This window comes from Camellia sinensis, chromosome 13, assembly GCF_055761805.1.
Source record: "Camellia sinensis isolate YWXY chromosome 13, ASM5576180v1, whole genome shotgun sequence".
In the NCBI taxonomy this organism is placed as follows: Eukaryota; Viridiplantae; Streptophyta; class Magnoliopsida; order Ericales; family Theaceae; genus Camellia; species Camellia sinensis.
Genome location: NC_138973.1, coordinates 73,029,954 through 73,051,223, shown reverse-complemented (window position 1 = coordinate 73,051,223; position 21,270 = coordinate 73,029,954). Strand labels below are relative to the sequence as shown.

Sequence of the window (21,270 nt, the reverse complement as noted above, 5' to 3'; positions counted from 1 at the left end):
GTCATAGAGGAAGCGGTATCACAATTTTTGTTCATGTTAACAGGTGGGGGTCTCGGTGTTGATTATATCAGTGATAGTTCAAATTTTGGGTTGTAAGAAAAAACAGTTGAACCGAATCCATTGTTTTTGAATTCATAACGTATCCAATATTAACGGAAATATTATATTTCAAATATTTTTGTAGTTAATTTGATTTTTTAAGGATTAGAAAATAAATGATCAATGTTATAAATTTTGTAATAGGAAAATGCGTGAGAGTTCAAATGTGTGAGAGCTCAAATGCCTCGAATGTCAAAACGATGTCGTTTTGGCATTCTTACCGGTAAGAGAATGATTCAGACTTGGTTCGGAAAAATTATCTTACCGTAAGAGAATAAATCTTACCGCTAAAATAAAAATAAAAAAAATTCAAAATGACGTCGTTTTGGGATTTCGGGCCATTCGAGCCGTTGATAATTCGAGCTACGTAGTGGAGTGGAGTTGTTTGTAATAAAGGCAAGGGGACATACTCATCATTTTTCATCATTTTATATTATGATGTGGAATTTTACATGTTTTATAATAAAAAGAGTAATTACCAACTAATCTCCTTAAGAAGACTTTAAGTCCTATTATTTTTTATTGAGCGATAAATTTATCAGTCTTTCATTTTTATGAATAAATTTATAGTAATAAATTTATCAGTCAAAATTTATAGATAAATAAGTCTTATTAATAAGAACGGTTTGTAAATTTCTTTTATAAAACCCTCAATGTTTCATGTGAATTCTTTCCTCATATATATATTATTAAAAATAATATTTTTTTTATACTTAAGTGGCACATTATAACGGTTTATTTTTTTCTAAGACAATTACGTTAACATGTATTTTCTTAATTACATATAAAATTCTACACAAATCCAAACATAATTTAAATTATAGTAACTTTATCTACTTTATATGGATTCTATTTGATAAATTATCTAGAGTTCTACACAAATTCAAACATAATTTAAATTATACTAACTTTACTTATTTTATATAAATCCAAACATAATTTAAATTATATTAATTTTACCTATTTTATATGGACTCTATTTAACAAACATTTTTTTTCCCCATATATTTTTCATCGTAAATTGAGATAATCCACAAACTTAATCATCAATTTTGCATTTCGAGTTTTTCTTCTTAATTCTTTTAAGGGTATTAGGATTTTTTTTTAATGCTAAAGTGCCTTCTTTGTTTCCTTCTTATTTTCCCATGTATTATTCTATACTCAATACCAATTCTATATTAAACTATATTATGGATTTGTCGTTTAAATTTTATAGTAATTCTATATATTAAATTATATTTCATTTCTTATATTATTTTATATAATCACAGCTCACATAAGGAAAAATTTGCACAACAATGATACTCTTGAGAAACCTCTAAAGTTTGAATTTATTACTTGAGTTATTTTTTTAATTGTTGAATAGTAAGTTCTTTTATGTTTTGACATCATATTACAGATGATTAATCACTTTCACATAATGAGATGTACTATGGTTTGGATTATATTTTCCTTTTGGATTTAAATGTTGTTATGTGATTCTTTTTGGTTAGTCGTTGTTGAATTTCTTTTATATACTTGATATTTTAATTTAATTAAGAGTAGTTATTTTATAATCTTATAATTTAATATATATATATATATATATATATACATATCATATAAAATCATTATATGATAGTCCTATTACAACATATTTATATTTAATTTTTTTGATAAATTTTATATAATTTCTATCTCTACATATTTTTATTTTCCAAATGAATATAAAAGAAAATTAACTAATTAGAATTACTTTTAATTTTATGTTACTAATTTTTCTTCTAATTTAACTATTATTTTTAATATTAAAATGAGTATTTATTTTACTATTTTATAATTTAATATGTATCATACAAAATTATTATATGATAATTACACTTTTATAATACAATTGAACTAACATTTTCAAAATATACAAATAATTTAACTAAAATTAATATATATAAATATTCAAATAACAATTTTATAAAACGATAATGACAATATTATTAAAATAAATAATTAAAATCATACTTTAAAATTTTAAATTAAAATTAAAATTATTCTTTTATAACACATATTATATCATCAAATATTTTTTTTTTAAAAAAACAAAAAATACGTGCGTTACACAGATCAACTGGAGCTTGTGATCGGTTTCAATCTTAACTAATAAAATTGAATGATTTGATTCTATGATTATTAATTTTTTTTTTGGACTCTGACGAAACCACCACTTGTATCTTTAGTCAGACTAACTCACATTCCTGGTTAAACTGTGAATCTGGTTATTAGTATAAACAAAAGTGAAACGATGGGTTTGTTTGGGCTTTTTTAAATAAAAGTCAAACGATGTGGTTGTTTAGATTTTTTTTGAGCTAATTTATAGTTTTTAGTTTTTTAAAAATTATTTTGAATTGTTTGGTTAAATTTATTTCAAACAGTTTTTTATTCTAACAACTTATTTTAACTTACAAAAATTGATTCTGAGAAGCTGCTCACCACTTATTTCTGATTATCAGTTTCTACTGTGGACATATTAATTTACAGTTATACTCTTAGATTTTTTATTTTTTATTTTTTATCTTTTTAAAAATAAAAAAAGACCCAAACAGACTATAGATTATTATTATTATTATTTATGAGAAATGTAGACAAGTAGTGAATAACAAAAAATAAAAATTAATTGAAAAAGTTACTTCACAGTTTATTTAACAAACACAGTAACTTAAATTTATAATCCAACAATTACACCAAACAAATTAACAGTTTTTGATTAAAGTCATAATTTATAATCTATTAAGTTATAATTTATAATCTGCTTTAATAGTTACACTAAACGAGGCCTGAGTATTAATATTTAAATTGTAGAAAATGGCATCGATGTGTAGGTAGTGTAGTCAGTCATCAGTTGTTGAGGAATTTTCAAAATGACTTTTCAAATTTATAATTTATTTTTGGGTGTTTTCAAAAACTTTTCAGGTTTTTCTTTGGAAAGCATGAAATAAGCTTGAGACTGTGTCCCATATGAGAAAGAGAGGAAAATATGGAACACTTAATAAAGTGTTACATAGAATATTCCTTTGAATATGGAATTGTGAGGTGAAAGCTAGTGTGCATGCATCCACACCGTAAGGATGGTACTTCGCACCACATGCACGCGGCGTGCGCAGTGGGCTGTGTGGCGTTTGATGGCGTACTTTGCACTTAGCAACATGCCATAAGGGCGCTTTCCTATTTGCATCGGACAAGTTAGAGCGATAGCGTGGATCTAACGTGACATGGGTAACGTGGAATACAGTCAGCTCCACGTGGTAGTGACGTGTCATCCGTTGGCGATGAGTCAACAAACCGATCAATCCGTTATGTGTTCGATTTAGAGTGGGTTGATCATAGTTGTTGATTAGAGATGCGCGCGATCGTACGGATAGGATGGCACCCGATCATGATCAAGTGTGATTAGTCAATGGGTCTATTCAGTGTGAGAATTATCTTCACCATAGATCGTCGATCCAACGGTCAGATCTGATCGGATGCGATCAAGGGACATGATCATTCGATCAGGTGCATCAAGGCCTATAAATAGGTTGTGAAATCAGCCATTTCATTCCATTCAAAAATTCAGAATTCATTCCTGTAATTCTCTCTCTTTCTCTCTCTCTCTCTTTTGATTTAGAGTTTTCAATCAAAAGTTTCTTAAGCAAATTTTTGTTTTTCTTACTGGTAATCAAGTTCTGTAGTTTTGATTATTAGTGTCTTGGTTTTCTTGATTATATCAAGAGTATTCTGATCTACTATCGTCAGTATAGACGCCAATAGATTTGATCTTTAGATCAGGCTTCATTGTATCCTAAAGGAAAATTTGCTGTAATCCCCTACACACTTTTTTGTGAGTGCAAATATTGTCTTTAAGAAAGTGACTAACTAGCGTGACTTGAAGTACCAAATTTTTGTCCTAAATAGACAAGATCATTGCGAAGTTTTGAAGACTCAAAAACCACCAACCGAAGAATTCAAGGCGAATTATTATAACACAAGCTAGTCTTACACACTAGATGTCCACATTATTTTATACTTTTTTTTAATAATTATATTTATTTTTGTAAAGACTTATTCGTTTTGGAATTAATTATTTTAATTAATTTTTTAATTTTTTTTATAAAAATTATGTAAAAAAATAAAGAATAATATGATAATTTATAGTGATTTTTAAATTTTCTTTCTGACTATTTTAATCTATTAACAAAAGTGTTTGATGGAATTGGTTATGTTTGTGTTTTAGTATAATACTGTAATAATTCTCAACTTTTCACACTTGGTACAATCTCATCCTTTCTGTGTGGGAATATTATTGTGTGAGAAATTTTTCGATCACACTGTAAACTCAGTAATTCAGCTAGAGAGCACTGGTAGAATAGATGGCACCTGACTGACCTGCAACAGAAATATAAGAATCCCGCGGTGGTTCGTCCACCCGGGGGCACTCTGACGATCAAGTCAGTATATCTCTCAAAGATAATCAATTATTCAACTCACAAGCTTGAGTCTAAAAAGCATACCTTAGACCCGTGGGGGTGCCTCTCTTTTATAGCCAACATAAACCTAGTCCCAATAGAAGCCTAACTTCTATGGACTCAGGATTACTGCTAATTTTAGACTCCCAGTAAGATTAGGATAAACTCTCTAAGAGTCTTATCTTAATACAAACTGAAGTCTTCTCTTATTCTAGGACTCTTGTCCCTCATCCAGCTTGAGTTCCCTTTTCATTCTAGGACTTTTGTCCCTTATCCACTTATCTCGGATTTCGATATCTTCGGAGATAATCTCGGCCTTGTCGAGATCACCTCGGCGTCACGACCAGGACACGTGGCACCTCGGCTGACACATCGGTGTCACCTTGCCACGTATTAGTACTCAGAAAATATATCCCCACAAATGCTCATGTGACATCTAAATTTAAATTTATTTTATTATTGATAAAAGTACAGAAAAACTAGAATTAGTGCTAGTTAATATTGCAATAATTCTCAACTTTTCACTTGGTACAGTCTCATCCTTGTTGCATGGGAATATTGTATAATGCTCATGTGGCATCTAAATTTAAATTTATTTTATTGGATGCAACTTACCTCTAGTTTGAGATCGGATTGGCGGTCTTCTTCAGTTCGTGAGGGCTCACCATAGATCTCGTTTTAATAATTTAAATCGTTCAATATGTAGAACTCGTCGAATACTATATATAAAAAATCACGTTGATCGGATATCGATAATTATGTAATCAAATTAGTTTTGTATAAAAAAAAAAATGGACGGTGAACAAATTAACGGTTGATAAAAAATTGATCAAACGAAATAGTTATCGATATCCGATCAATATGAATTTTTACAAGCATATAGTACTCGACGAGTTCTATACATCGAACGGTTCGAATTATCAAAATAGAATCATAATAAGCTCCCATAAACTAAACAGTACCATCCAATCCAATCCAATCTCAGAGGGGAGGCTAGCTGCTCCTTATTTGATTATTGATTATTGACTCTTCAAAAGATCTTAAATAGCAACCGCCATAAGTTCCCTTTTTAAGACCAATTCCAATCTCAATACACCACCATAAATAGATAGATATAGAATTTACAAACACGCTGCCATAGTTTCAGACTCGATTTCCCAATTAATAAATCTCTCTCTCTCTCTCTCTCTCAAAAAAAAAAAAAAAAAAAAAGAAGAAGAAAAAGAAAAGCAGAGTTTTGATAGACATGTCCAACTGGTCCAGCCTCTCTGAAGACATCTTACTGTTAATTCTAAAACAAACCACCAATCTCTCAGACTACATCCACTTCAGCGCCGCTTGTTCATCATGGAGATCTGCCGCCAAACACGATCTCCACCGCCACCGCTACCAACTTCCCGGCCTCATAGTTTCATCCAACTCACAGACCACCGCCACCACCCAACCCTCTCTTTTCCTACCCATCACAACAATCCATCACTGCCACCGCCGCCGCCACAACTACCTTCGACAGCTATTTGTACCTAAAAGCACCACATGTTGTGGGTCCCATCAAGGATGGCTGGTCACAATAGACACCACCCACATGGCCATGCAAGTCCTAAACCCTGTCACAGGGATCCAATATCCACTCCCTGATCTCACAACTCTCTCATCTAAAACCTCCTCTGATTGGCCCATAACTAAAGCTGTTCTATCCTCAACCCCACCATCATCAGACTCAAACTGCATCATGGTCCTATTGATCTACGGTTATGGAGCATTAGCCTTGTGCAGACTAGGCGACCCTTCATGGACCTCCATAGACTCCGCCACCACAGTCCCTTCTGATGGACCTCTTGGTCACCTTGACTCCATTTTTCATCATGGAAAGTTCTATGTGGTGCACTCTAGTGGAAGCCTCTCTGCCTTAGAGTTCAATTTCAATCCAAATCCAATTCTCATCAGATTGACTAAATTGCCTAATCTTCCTAGGCTTGAAAAACGTTACTTGGTTGAATCAGGAGGTGAATTATTTCAAGTTCTTCGTCTATTTCATGACAATGAATTAGGGTACCACACCACTGGTTTTGAAGTGTACAAGTTAGATTTTATTGAGAACAAGTGGGTTGGAGTGAGGAATTTGGGAAAATTTGCTCTGTTTCTGGGATTGAATCAATCGGTGTCACTGTCTGAATCTGATGTGCCTGGGATTAAAGGCAATTGCATATATTTTACAGATGATTTGTGTTGTACAAACAGGTACATTAAAAGTTCAGGATATGACACGGGTGTGTTCAACTTGGAGGACTCAACCATTGAGCCACTTTACCCAACAAACATTGTATCAACAAAGCTTCCCCTTCCTGCTGTTTGGGTTACTCCAATTCCTTGGTGAGACCATGAGATTAGCCGCATGGCACGGTGAAAGAGAACACAGAACCTTTTATCTTTGTTCTATGAAAATAACCCATATGTTCAAAGTATTTTACTCTTAACAGTTTCTATCTTTTGTGTTTTATGTAAATTTGATATTCATTATCAGGCATTTTATTAGAATACAAGGAATTTTCAATAAATTCAAGTTTGTTGTAGAATGCTTTTGTTTAAAGGAATGGAAAGAAGTTGGGGCCGTTTTGGGCAAGGTGCTATTAATATTATTTCAAATTATATTTTTAGTTTCTATAATTTGTCTTTGTGATAATTTTGTCTTCATCGTTCTAATTGTATTAATTTTGTCTTTGTGATAATCTTGTCTACATTTTGAGCAAGGTAGATGTGATTTTCTTTCTTCTTTATTATTATATGTTCAAAAGAGTATAAGAATTAGGGGAAAAATTACATATCAGTCAAATTAGTGACAAAGTTATAAATTTAATTATTAATATTTATAAATTTTACCACTGATTAAAAAATATTTTTGAACAATTACTGAGTTGTAATTGTCCCTAAGAATTAAGCATTGGCTTGTATTTGTACACTTCAAAGGAATTTAATTCAAACAAGTTAAAGAAATTTGAACATAGGAAACATCCAAGTCGTTGTAGTATAGTGGTAAGTATTCCCGCCTGTCACGCGGGTGACCCGGGTTCGATCCCCGGCAACGGCGTAACTTTCTGATATTTTTAAAGTTTGTTGCCTCTCTTTTTGTGCTCTTTCTCTTTTCACTGTATCCCTATTTTTATTTTGGTTCTGTGCTTTCATTCTAATAACAATAATTCTAAGGATAGTAAACTGACCACATAATATACAGGTGGTCATACACGTTACACAATGAAATCCCATTGTGAGTTGAGCAAACACTCTTGTAGCGGGCTCTATTGTCCTACGCTACTGTCTACGTGTATGGTCACCAATACTTTTTGTGGTTTTTTGGCCGATTGTGCCCATAGAATTACTCTTCACAAGTGAGAAAAGAGTGCAAAAATTTAAAGGCTAGATGGACACCACAACAATTCTACAGATATGGAACCGACCAAGTCGCCATACACGTCAAACACGTGGCCTCACTGTGAGTTTAGCGAACTCTTCTATGACGGAAGCCCCCAACCTGTGTGCATGACCACCAATTCTTTTTATGGTCAGTTCTTTGGATGATTGATTTTGTGTGTCAGTAGAACTTTACTCACAAGTGAGAAAGAGTGCAAAGGGTTAAGAGGTTATTTAAACTATATAAATGCATAATTCCCACTGTGAGATAAACAAATGTTTCTGAAAATTGCTATATAGTTCACAGAAGAATAAGATAAAGAGTACACACCATTTACCATTTATTCTAGAGATAAAGAGACTTCTGAAAATATACAAGTGATCTTCTTGCCTTCAAACCCGTCACGGTGGAAGCTCTATTTCATCATTCTCAGAATCTACGTTCCCTAAAACATTTACCCATCATAAAAATTACAAGAACAGAAGTGAAAGAACTACCATCTCTCAAAAATTGAATGATTACTTCTTTTCCTTCACTATCTACTAACATTACGGACAGTATTGTGGGTTGTTTGAATCTTGCTATAAAAAGTGAAAGTTTGAACAAATTATGTAGAGCCTCGCTAGAAGATGTAGCACGGTCCCTCCATTGTAGTAAACTTGCTTAAAGTAGTACAAACGCGCAGCCCATTACCTATAATCCCAATCTAGAATTAACTGATAATGCATTTGTGCCTTAATAAGCAAAGCCAAAATGTGTCTACGCCCGATCAATTGGAGAAAAGGGTGGGTTGAGTTTAAAGGATTTTGGGATTTCTTCCATCTTCTTGATGGCTTTCCTCTTTTCCTCCTCTGTAACTGCATCAATTAAAATTTTAACTTCTTCCTCAATAAACACTTTAAGCGAATTCCTTTTCAACAATTTGTTGGCTCTCTCTTGCCCAACAGCAATTGAGGCTTCTGTGCCATGCAATATAGCAACGCAAATGGAGAATGCTTGTAATGGAGATAATTGTGCGTGGAAGTCAACTGAATACCATCCCTCCTCAATAACAGTCATGGTCAATGCCGGTGTATTTTCTTTTGATCCCTGTAGACAAGTGGAATGAAGTAATAGTTTGTGAGAGATGGGCCAAATTTACTAGAAAGCAAAAGGGCAGCCACTAAGAATTTATTTCTGAAGGTTGCTTTGCAAATAAAGTTTTACTGATACAAAAAGAAAAAAATTGTCTTTGTTATGCATGTGTAATTGCAAAAGTTGTAAAAGTAAATTTGTTCTGACTTGTTTGGCACAAAGGCCATACATATGTTGCTTAACTTGTTTAACACTAAGAGAAAAATGAAAAAAAATGAAATCACCATATTGTGTTTTAATGGAATTAAAGAACACCATTTTTGTTGTCTAAAATGTAGTCAATACCCTACAAAGTCATTCAAATCACTGGAAACGAGATAGAGATGATAATGAAATATCACCGTGAACATATTGAATGGTTAATGATCCAAACTTACATGAGCATAGGAAGAACAAATGAATTCATTTAAAAAGCAAAATGGGTCACAAACATGTGAATCACTTGGGAAAACAATTATTTGATATGTTATCTGCCATATCGGATGAGAAGTTTACCTGAACAAAAAGCTCCAAAGGCTGCTGATTCTCCATGAGCCTATGATCTTCAGCACTCTGAATATTGGGATTGCCAAAAACAGTAAGCGGGCATGCCATGTCCCAACCACCACAGTCACAGCCTCCACCCAACCTCCACCGATCAAGTAATGGTGAAGGACCATGGTTCTCATTATTGGGCAAACTATGGTTTCCAAAAGGGACAACCACATTTACCTTTGTGGGGCTTGAGCAATCAAGAATGCCTTCCTTTCTCTTCTCAGCCGCAGAGAGGTCAAGCAAATTTGGATGTGTTTGATCACTCTTTCCAAATGGGACTTGTATGACAATGGCCGCTATTTCAAGGCTTGGATGCAAATCTTTAGGTGCCCAAGGTTTTGGAGTTGATGAATCAAAATGGGTATTGTCCACAACATGTTTTGGTTGAAGTTTGAGCCTCGATTGATCTGGCACATCATCCAACTCACAAGTTCCACGTGCTGGGCTTTGATTAGAACTCTTGGGAGGTCTAACAACACCGTGCACAACATCGTACAATACAAACTCAGTCACCATAGAGTTGTCGAAAGCCCCAACATCTTTTAGCTCTGTACATAAATAACACGAAACCTTCATTTGTCCCACCATAGAGTACTCTTTGTTCCAATTTTTCAATCCCCATCCGCCAGCATTACTCTTTCTTCTGTTGTGAAAAGTGTACACCAAATTTAAAGCGTTTTCTGTTTTCCATGTCTGGGCCATAAAAATGTCTTCTGTGAAATTCAACGAGAACTCAAAAAATGGCACCCCGTGCTTAGTTTCCAACTTGAGGCATCCGTGCAAGTGACCTGGTGAACCTGAAACGGCTGAATTTTTACAGAGATCTCTTTTTACAAACTGAGAACCAAAATCAGGACTATGCAAAGTGTTTGAGAAATCATTTGATAAAGATTTCCGCAACGTGTTTGTCCTCCTGAGGCTTGACATCCGAGATAGTGGAAGCCCACGAGAGCCACTTGCAGGACCCAAAGGACTTCGCTGAGACTTGGATTTTGTGAATGGATTAATCAAGCTTCTGATAGGACTGAAACGTGCTTTTGTACTACTGGATCTAGAGCACGGCTCTATGTTGTCCGTGGGAACAAAAGGTGTACATAAGTTTGAATTTAGCGAGCTATCTTCATCAGAGCTACACAAAGAGTCGACAATTCCTAATGAGAAAGCGATGGCATTGCTTTCTGTTAATTCAATTTTTCTCCTATCCTCCTCAGCTCCAATCTTCTTCATCTTCCTCACTTCTCTGGAGCTTTGATAATTGCGCTTTAGCACTTGATTCTCTTCTAGCAAAGAGTCCGGGGTGGAATGCTTTTCCAAGATGAACTGCAATAGTGATGAAAGTTAATCTCTGTAAAGTTTTTCTTTTCAACTTTTGAATGACACCAAGTTGATGGAAGTTTAGTTTTTGGGCTACCATCCAATTTGCAATATTTAAAGAATTCCAATTCCATGCCCGGTCATGTTAACAGATCTACAATCTATCGAAAATAGAGAAAGCACAAACACAGAGATAAATACCTAGAGAGAATTGAAAAACAACATGCTAGCAATCTTCTACAATAAATAAAAAAAAAAAAAAAATTGAACTCTAAATCAGAATTAAACTGAGAATTAGAATTGAAAAATGATTTCCTAAATAATGTATCTTGTACCGAAATTCTTGGTATAGCACATAAATTGGTTTCTCAGAAAACCAAGAATCAAAGATTTCAAATGCAAATTTTTGATGGGATTTTGATTGAAATGGTTGATAATAAAAAATAAAAAATAAAAAAAATGAAAATCAACTTATGTTGTATTATATGCCATTGCAAAAGCCATCTACAATGCTAAACCATCACAACTTCTACTAGGTGAAAGGACTTCATCTTTACCAAATAATGTGTACATTTAAATGCTTATTTTATCATCAAACTAAACTCTCAAGACAACTCTCTATGACTTTAACTGTTGAGATGAGCAAATAAAAATCCACAAATTATACACAAAAGCAAGATCTCAGAGAATAACACCCAATTAAAAGAACATACAAAAAACCATACCCATGTGCTTGAATTGAATTGGCGAAAAAAATGTCCACAAGCAAACTAGTAAACTTGAAAGCCCAACTTTCCTTAAATTTTTTTATTCGTGAAGCACCAGTTCAAAAGATTTTTATATTTAGATAATAGCAAATTTATGGACCCTACAAATAATAATTCAACATGAAACTGAAACCCTTCAACTAACAAACAACCTTAAGGTATCAATGAAAGCCCAAAATGGGTGTTAGTCTGTCTGTTAAGAGTAATAAAGAAGCAAAATCATTAAAAACAACATCTTCATAAACACTCTTGGATTCCAAGCCAAAAAAAAAAAAAATGAAAAAGAAAGAAATTAAGCACAAATGCTTGTGAAAATGGACATACCGTACCCCATTAGATCTCAGAGAAGTGAATCCAAAGAAAAACCCAACAAACTGCAAGTAGAGCTAATCATATCTTCCAATCTCTTGAGCTCAAAGTCTTCATCTGAAACTATAAGTGGCAATTGAAGCACGGGTGCAGGTACGGCTACGGGGAATGAGTACAGTAAATTTTTTAAAAAGTAGGATACGAATATGGCTAGGGTATGTCAAATTTTTTTTTTTTTTTAAACTAAACATCCAACATACAAATCAAAATTTCAATATCAAAACTAAAAAGAGAACAACTTATCTAAAAAGTTATATAATTCTTTATTTTTATTTTTATTTTTTGATTGTCTAAAACAGGATGCAAAAGAAAGCAAAATTATAACTCATGAGTAAAGGGTGTTGGAAATAAATTATTTGATACTTTCAAGATTGAAAAAAGAATAATAAAGGCTATAATAAATTCTAGTAGTTGCAAAAAAAAAAACTCACCGAACTAAGGCTATAATAAATTCTAGTAGTTGCAAAAAAAAAAACTCACCGAACTACTGCCATACCCACGGCATACCCATGCCGTACCCACAATGTATCCAAATGTATTTGCCATACCAGGTATGTATTCGGCATATCCGGTACACGTATCACCGTACCGATACACATATCTGCACCCAATAAATATCCAATACTCGTACGATACCATTTTTGAAGTACTGTGCTTCGTAGACAGAGAAGCCAAAGCATACTACTCTTCAAGAACAGTCAGATGTGACCAAAAGGGTAGTTAGAAGTCTCAAAGAATCCAAAAAGTAGATGGGTAAAAAGGGAGAAGGATCACTAACATGACCAATAAATACCTGTGAAGTATAATAAACAGAAGAAGAGAGGTGTTGACTGTAGAGAGGAAGGAAAAAAAAAAAAAAAAGCCTTATTGAGAGAGGAAAAAATGATTGACTGGTGGTGATGATTGTATCCCTCTCTCACAAGAAGAAGAGCAGGGTTGGGAAACAGAGCTGCCAAGCCTCTGTTCATGTCCACTAACTAAAAAGGCATTCTTCCTGAGTCATGCTGCTGCCGTGTGTACTGTTCTCTCTCTCTCTCTCTCTAATTTTTTTTGGTAAATGACATTCAATTCTCGAGGTTTGACACAAAAAAAACAGTTAGTTTACATTAATATATCTTTTAATATGATTAAAACGATTAAAATTAATATTGAAATAAATAAAAATAAATATACATTTTAGTAAAAAAAAATGACAACATTATCTTTTCATCTATACAACTCATGAATTATTAATAAAAGAGGACTTAAAGCATCATGTGTGTGTACTAAAATCTAACTTGACCACACACGATCAATAAGATCTTCTCGTAAAAATTGGAGAACAAAGTTAATCTTCTAAATGAATTTGCTGATAATTTGCTAGACAAAGAACTGTTAGTGCTCCATCCGGCCTTTCCATATAGGTGCTCCGATACTAAAGTCAACAACTTTCTCTCTCTAGAATACTCAATAGCGTAAATACTAAAGCTAATAATGTGTACCTCAACCCATGGGGTGTGAGTGTCATGCCTCATCCTAGGTTTCATTTTCCATCTAGGACTCTACTTGCTTAGCAAGTATTCCTTATCTAAAATTCTTCTTCCTAATTGAGTTAGGTTTAATCTCCTTAAGAGTCCCATTCTTACCCAAAATGTAAGATGAAGTGTATTTTCTTCAAACATGAGTGTATGAATCCATAAGTGTACGTGTATCCTTTTCTTATTAGGCGAAGGATTTGGATTCGGGGGTAATGTTAAGAGAGGTATATAAAATATGGGTACTTATGTATAAGTCTAATAAGTAGACTTATTGTCCAATAGGTCCTATGGAAAAAATTTGTCATAAAAAAAATCACTAATTGTAAGTTTTAGCTACAATTTATAAAAATCATGACAAAAAAGTCACTAATTGTCAATTTTTAGCGACATATATAAAAAATTATCATGAAAAAATTATTTTTAACGACAATTTTATCAAGACTAATTTTCAATAGGATTTGATGGAAATTAAGTCTAACTATTAGGACCTATTGGTAGTTTACCGTATAAAATAGGAGCCCTTTCTAATCCAATGGTAATTAATTGCTCCTTGATCTCGACTCGTTTGGAAATATATTATTTTAATAATGTTTTAAAATCAAACTATTTAAGTAAGTAATTTTTTAGTAACTTCTCTAAAATATGCGCGTGGGTTGTAGTAGTTATAAATCAGGGCACCATCATAACCCCAAACTCTGGAAAAGGGTAGTCTTTGTTTTCTTTTTGTGTTTGTGTTTGTGTTTGTGTTTTAATTGATTTAGATAGATGCGGAAGTGGGCAGAACTCATATCAGATGTTCTGGTCCTCATCGCTAAACGAATCGATGTGGTGGAAGATTACGTTGCTTTCGGTGGAGTTTGCAAAAGTTGGCAGGTGGCGGCAGTGAAGGAGAATTTTAATGAAAGAGGTTGGTCTCATCAAATTCCATGGCTTATGCTCGCCCAAGAAGAAGAAGAAGAAGAAGAGCGCCGTTTTGTTAGTCTGAGGAAGGGCAGCATGATTTGCAAAGTGATGAGGCTACCAGAAGCAAAGGGAAAGAGATGCATGGAGTCGCTTGGATGGTTTGTTACTATCTCCCAAGATGGCCAGCTCAATCTACTTCATCCTTTTTCCCGAGTTCAAATTGGTCTTCCTCCTGTGACTACTTTGAAGTATTACGACCCTGATGGCCTAATAAGCAATTTGATTGGCATACAGAAGGCAGTCTTGTCCTTGTCACGCCCCAAGTTCCATGACAACGCCGCACACTCATTTAAGTGAGCATGCAAGGTTAAGAGTCCAATCACATAACCTACAATGTAAAATACTCAAATTAAATCCTTAATTATCATAATGCTAAAATCCATAAAAATAAATAGTTCTTATATGAAAATGTCCACAAAGTCCACTAATTTAATCCACTAACAAAACAATAATCCAAGTACTTAAATCATGGTCCTACTCTCGGCACTCCCACATGTAAAAAAATCAAGAGCAGCTCTACTCTTCAGAATCTGAAAAAAAATAAGGGTAAGCTAGATAGCTCAGTAAATAACCAACCATCACTGCTAGCTGGATCAAGTATATAAAAATAAATAAATAAATCGATAAACAATAAATATAATTTTTGATACAAATCACACTACGCCAAAATTGGGCTTTAGCGGCGGTTTTTTACCGCCGTTAAAGGCTGTAAAACCGCTGTTAAAGCCTTTAACGGCGATATTAACGGCGGTTTTGTTACCGCCGTTTATGCGCATGTCGGAAAAAGTACAACCGTCGTAAAAAGGTAAATTACCGTCGTTAAAAGTCGACCAAAAACGGCGGTAACATAGGACAAAAAACGGCGGTTTTTTACCGCCGTAAATAGGTTCAATTTTTTCAAAAAGTAATTCTTTCTTCTTGCACTCCCCAAGTCTTGAACCCTCAACCTCTCATCCACCCACACTAACCACTCTACCATAACCACTCTTCATGAAATATATTCCCTAAATAAATATTTAAACATTACTTTTACTTTATTGTAGATGGTTTCGCTGGAGCTCGCCGGAGCATGCCGGAGTTTCGTCGGCAAAGACCGCCATCATTAACGGCGGTAATGATTGGGCATTAGCGGCGGTTTTGTTACCGCCGTTAAAAGTGGGCATTAACGGCGGTTTTTTTAACGGCGGTAACAAAATCGCCGTTAATGATACCTTTAACGACGGTTTTCGTTACCGCCGTTAATAGTACCTTTAACAACGGTTTTCGTTACCGCCGTTAAAAAAACCGCCGTTAATGCCTTGTTTTGGCGTAGTGTCAATAAATGAACAATTATTTCTAAGGTGGTTTTATAGCTAAAAATAAACAATGTACAATACATTTTAAATGAAAAGCCCACAAGATAATTCAAAGTAATTCGTTATTCAAATCGATGGTTCGACATTCAGATGGTTCAATGATTTGATTCACAAAACCTAAGTCTTAATGACTATGGTCACTTAGCCCGTGACAAGGCCTAGAACCACACATAGGCCGGTGGTAAAGCCCCAAAAGAAACTAGTTTCTGTGCCAATAAATAACCCCCATTGGCTAGGGTCCAAATCATAGTCAGACTAGAGTGATGCTCAAAATTCAAACAATATACAACTTTTAAATAAGGCATTCGATATTTTCAGAATAAACGTTTAGTACAATTTTTAGAATAGTTTCACCAAATATTCAAATAATTTTCATAATAATATTCGATGTTGTTTTATACTTGACCCATATTTTATTTTAAGAGAACATGAAGGCTATAAATAAATATTTATGATTTTAAACGATTCGATAGGAATAAAAAAAATGAACCAACAGTGATAGAGGGTTACTTACCTCAAACAACTAAATAATATTTCCCAAGCTAATCTCAAATTACCAAGATCCACCTCAATCTCACAAACCTAATAAAATATTACACCGCATAAACAATTATTATGTGCACCAATCTTTCTCTTCTTGTAACAACAATAGAATAAATTAACCCAATTGCCTATTAGGAACTCCCACAATTTGGCATCAAAACAAAGCCATCACGGCTTCGGAAATTCTCAACCCATATTATTCTATTATTGTTTATATACATGTAAAAATTTGTAATTGCTTGAAGTCAATCTTGTATCCCACAAATACACCACCATTAAACTTAACCCATCACATATCAATCTCAAAATATGAACCACCCAAACAGAATGCAAAATACACTCTAAAATTGAGCAAAATCGAGACCCCCAACATAGACTACATCAATATATCTATTTAATCATATATGCCCATAAAATCATCTATTGATATATTAACACCAAAATCATAGATAAGAATACAATAAAATAAATCTTACCTTAAGTGATGAATAAAGAAAAATCACCACTCTATGAATCCTTCTTCTTCACTTTGGTTTTGTTTTGTTTTCTTTAATTTTTCTTTTACTTTCTCAAACCCTAGCCGCCTATGGAGCAATTCCCAGCCTCTATTTTGTTTGTTTCCCAAGACTTAATAGGTGGGCTTATTAACCTAATTTCTCAAAGTTACAAAATTACCCATCTAAGTAATAGAAAATATAATGCCATCTCATAACTAATTCTTTGATATTAATAAATGACCCATATAAATTAATTTAATTACTACTCTATCCAATAAAATAATCCTACACACAACTTGGGTTTTACAGTCTTCAAGTCCTTCTCCTTCTCACAAAGACAAAGACAACAACCACTTTGTAATCATGGTTATCTATGGCGTTGGATACCTGGGTTTTTGGAGAGTTGGAGATAAGACTTGGACCACAATTGAAGCACGCAATGGTGCCTTCTGTGATGTTACTTATTAGAATGGCAAATTTTATGGGGTCGATGCTTGTTGCCGTGTTTATGAATGTGATGTTGGTGGCTCTAATCCAACTGTGGCACGCTATGTTGGAGGAATACGAATACCTATTCAATTAGTTGTCTACAAGCGACCATACATAGTCGAATCCGCTGGGGGGGGGGCACTACTCATTGTCCTACGAGATGGATATGCATTGATGCTGATAAACTTGATCATGATGATGATGATTATGATAATTCCGGGACTTGTGAGTTTCTAGTATTTCGACACAATACAAGCAATGGGAGATGGAAAAAGATGAGGAGCTTAGAGGACAATCATTCTCTGTTTTTGGGTCACAGTGCTTCTATTTCTATTGAGGTCACCTCTAAATTTCCCCGCATTAAGGCTAATTACATCTATTACACCGACGATTATGCCGAACAGTACTGGTCGTTCAAGCGAGGAAGAGGGAAAGACATGGGTATCTACAACTAGGAAGATGGAAGCCGAATGCCTTTCTATGAAGGCGAATCTTTTAGCCGTATTTGTCCTCCTATCTGGGTCATGCCATCTTTCTTCTGATCTGCACTACTACTACTACTATTACTGCTACTACTATTCTACATTGATATTTATTGTGTTTTTGCTTGGTTTTCTAAGTAGTGTAATTGTTTCTTGGAGAGTTGGTGGAACTATTTATTCTTTAATTTATAACTGCTGTCATTGTTTCGCTATCTTGCTTGATTGCGTGTAATTCTGTTCTTTATTCAATTGCTTCATTACTATTATTATTATTACTTTAAGTGAACTCTTGTTATAAATTAATACACCTTCAAAAGTGTGCGTACCGGATTCCGCACTAGATGAAAGTGGATCGGGGCTCCGCACTCAGTTGGACTATCCAGGGACCGGGACTCCTGCCACAAGAAGCACCGTTAGAGCTGCCCGGTCGGGGTTGGCCGGATAACCCCTCCGGCGTGGGAATCAGTGATCGCAGAAGGAATGTATGTTAAGTGTGATTAGAACAGTTCTCCTTAGTTCAGTCCAATTCCGTTACCTTCAATGTGAAGTTTATAAAATATATATAGTATTCCTTACTTGCTTCTCAAGATGGTTTCATGGAATGTGGATACTGCCAGGTGTCCTTTCAGCATTGCTCCAGGTGGGGGACCACCTGGTAGTTGTCATTGATTGCATATACTCATTGTAGGCATGCTGATAACAAATCACATTCCTTTGGTTCAACAACTTCCGTGATTCTAGGTGTGGAGGACTAGCTAAGGTGGCAACCTGCACATGCTTGCACTCACAGCTCCCACGTTTCTTTGTGAGGTTTCTCCAGCTCGGTACTCATGTACTTCAGTTCGGTACTGATGTGCCTCGGCTTGGTCTTTTTCAGGATCATTCATGGAGATGGGCTGGCCCATTATCTATTCGGCCCATAAATTCCGTTTCGCAGCTCGGCCCAGACCAGCACTATGGCTGGGCTAGCCTTTCCACTGCGGGTTGGGCCCAAGTGCTTGAGGACTTGGGTGGACTGTTGATCATGAAGTTGGGCTCAACTGGTTTGTCCATATACTCATCTGACCCACTTGGATTCGGACTTTGTCGGATTGGGTCGGCCCAAGGCTTAGACCTGACCCATTTCACATTTAGCCCCTTCATTTGCCCCCTAGCTCGCGCTAAGGTTCCCCTTGGAGGGAGCTATTGTTTGGCTTTCCAAGCGTCGCGTCGTTTTGGTTCTCTCCCAGTTCGGCCTTGGCGGCAGTTCAATCCTGACACACAATTCCCGCATGCGTCCTTTCATGTAACACGTGGCGACGTGTGATAGGTGTGCAGAGATAATGCGTCGACTCCATACCGAAGGTCGTGATTCGTGTACCTGCACGCCGACTGGTGTAATAAATGCTCAGGCTATCAATTCAAATCCCTTGATTTACTTTTCTCATTCCTCTAGTGAGTTCCAAAGAGAGAGATAGAGCTTCTTCCCATTCCTCTGGACCGATCTCGTTGGTGCTCCGCTTGGGCTTCTTCGCCGCTGATCTTGCTTCGCTACCCCTATTATGATCTCTGTAAGTCGTCTCATGACTCTTCTTCTCTTTCCCTTTTCTGTTTTAATCATCTTGTTTGGCCCACTTGCTATCCGTGTCTCATACTCTGTTATCTGAATCCTACTTCTGTCCCATTAGGTTGGTCGAATGAGGAAGTTCCGTTCCTTGGTTAATACCCCAGAGGCCATGGCTATGTTTCGTCTGGATTACAATATTCCCCATGACGTTACCCTTTCACTGGCGAAAGTAGACGCCAAACGTATGGGTACGAGGAACACCGTTGCCTTTCCCATCGCAACAATAGTCGAGGGAGGGGTTCAGTTTCCTCTTGACCCGTTAGTGCGCCGTTTTCTGCATCAAGTCCAGTTAACCCCAATGCAAGTATCTCTGAACCTTTTCTGTGTTGTTTGCGGCGTATCTGCCCTCAATAGACGACTGGGCCTGAACCTTGACATATGGGATATCTTGGGATGTTACACCCTTTCTCATAACAAAGACCATAGTACATATTACCTGCGTGTTCGCTCGGCTGATTGTCACTTAGTTACTGGACTACCTGATTCGGATAAACACAATGACGATTTCCTACAAGTTGGTGGAAATTGGGAGTTCCCCGCCGGAACCGTGTTTCAGTCTGAACGGATGCCACAAAAAGACGGCTACCCAGGTCCGGGCCTCTCCTTCTAATGCCTTTGGTGTTTCTTACTCTCTTTTGAATATTGCTCTGATGGGTTACTTTCTTTTTGCAGAGTCCTCCCGTTTCCAACGAAGGCCGAACCGAGAGAATGCTGAAGCCATCAAAGTTGGCTTGAGGTATAAAAAGAGATCGGCACCTGAGTTATTGGACTACCAGTCAACTTACCGTTCCGTTATTCTAAAGAAGGCAAGGCTCACTGCTACCCTTCTGGACTCTGATACCGAGACTGACACGTCTCTCACCCCTTTGATCTCGAGCCGTCGCAGGAGTCAAGATGCATTTTCTGAGAGAGCGCCCTCCCCTACCCCCAGTTTCGCAGGAAGCGGGTCTATGGTGAAGAGAAGGGTGTTGGTGGATTTAGAGGCCGAGGCCTTCGGAGCCTTCGGTGCCTTCGGTTCTTTGTAAACCCCTCTGGAGAAGACCGAGGTGAAGAGCCTCATAGAGGTAAAGATGGAAGTTGGAGCTTCTGAGACCCCTGTGACTGCTGCCGAGCCCTCAACTTCAGTCGCTGCACGAGCAAAAAAGAGAAGAAGGGAGGTTGGCAAAGCAGTGGTGGGGGAAGCTTCTCAGGATCCTGTTGAGGATGATGCTTTTGAGAAATGGGAGCTGCCAATATCGCATGAGGGCAGGCCCATTTCCACCTCTGATTCAGTTGTTGCTTCACAAGATTTTGCCTTTGATTTGACCAAGTTTTTGTTGTTGCCGGTTGATATGGCCGACCATAATGGGCCTCGTGACATTCCTATCTTGAAGGGGACCCTTCAAATGATGACTGCTGTAAGTGTTTTCTTCGCTTTACTTAACTTTGCTGTTGCGTTGCTGTCTTCTTTTTTTCTAAGAACTTTGTCGTCCTTTGCAGTGTATCCAGAGAATGCACCTGTCCATTACTCGTGCTGAAGAGCTGGAAAGGGCTGTGCTGGAGGCTGCAATGAACATAGAGAGATTGACGGTAAACTTGGAGTCAGAGAAGAAAGGACGCCGAACCACTGAGAGGGAAGCCTTTCGTTTGAACAAGATTGTCGTTTCTGCTGAACAATCAAAGGAGGCTGCCATTGGGACACAGGCTCAACTCGAGGGGAAGGTGGCCGAACTGGAGG

At 36.1% G+C, this 21,270-nt stretch overlaps 2 protein-coding genes and 1 non-coding gene across 4 annotated transcripts; 2 read left to right on the top strand and 1 right to left on the bottom strand.

Annotated features, from left to right (window-relative positions):
* Positions 1–5,676: 5,676 nt before the first annotated feature.
* LOC114321878 (F-box protein At2g26160) lies at positions 5,677–7,238 on the top strand. Its single transcript, XM_028269106.2, has one exon. It carries the CDS (start codon positions 5,821–5,823, stop codon positions 6,949–6,951), a length of 1,131 nt encoding a protein of 376 aa, XP_028124907.2. The 5' UTR covers positions 5,677–5,820; the 3' UTR covers positions 6,952–7,238.
* A 352-nt stretch (positions 7,239–7,590) lies between these two features.
* TRNAD-GUC (transfer RNA aspartic acid (anticodon GUC)) lies at positions 7,591–7,662 on the top strand. Its single transcript has one exon. It is a non-coding gene; the product is annotated as a tRNA-Asp (tRNA).
* Positions 7,663–8,246: 584 nt separating this feature from the next.
* Positions 8,247–11,882, bottom strand: LOC114321860 (uncharacterized). 2 transcript variants are annotated; one of them, XM_028269090.2, is made up of 4 exons: positions 11,691–11,882; positions 11,063–11,126; positions 9,613–10,971; positions 8,247–9,072 (listed from the first exon to the last, which is right to left on the bottom strand). In XM_028269090.2, exons 2-4 carry the CDS (start codon positions 11,063–11,065, stop codon positions 8,743–8,745), a joined length of 1,692 nt encoding a protein of 563 aa, XP_028124891.2. In that variant the 5' UTR covers positions 11,066–11,126; positions 11,691–11,882; the 3' UTR covers positions 8,247–8,742. The 2 variants fall into 2 exon arrangements, with proteins under 2 accessions (XP_028124891.2, XP_028124892.2); XM_028269091.2 differs by lacking the exon at positions 11,063–11,126 and having other exon boundaries at positions 11,691–11,824.
* Between the last annotated feature and the right edge of the window lie 9,388 nt (positions 11,883–21,270).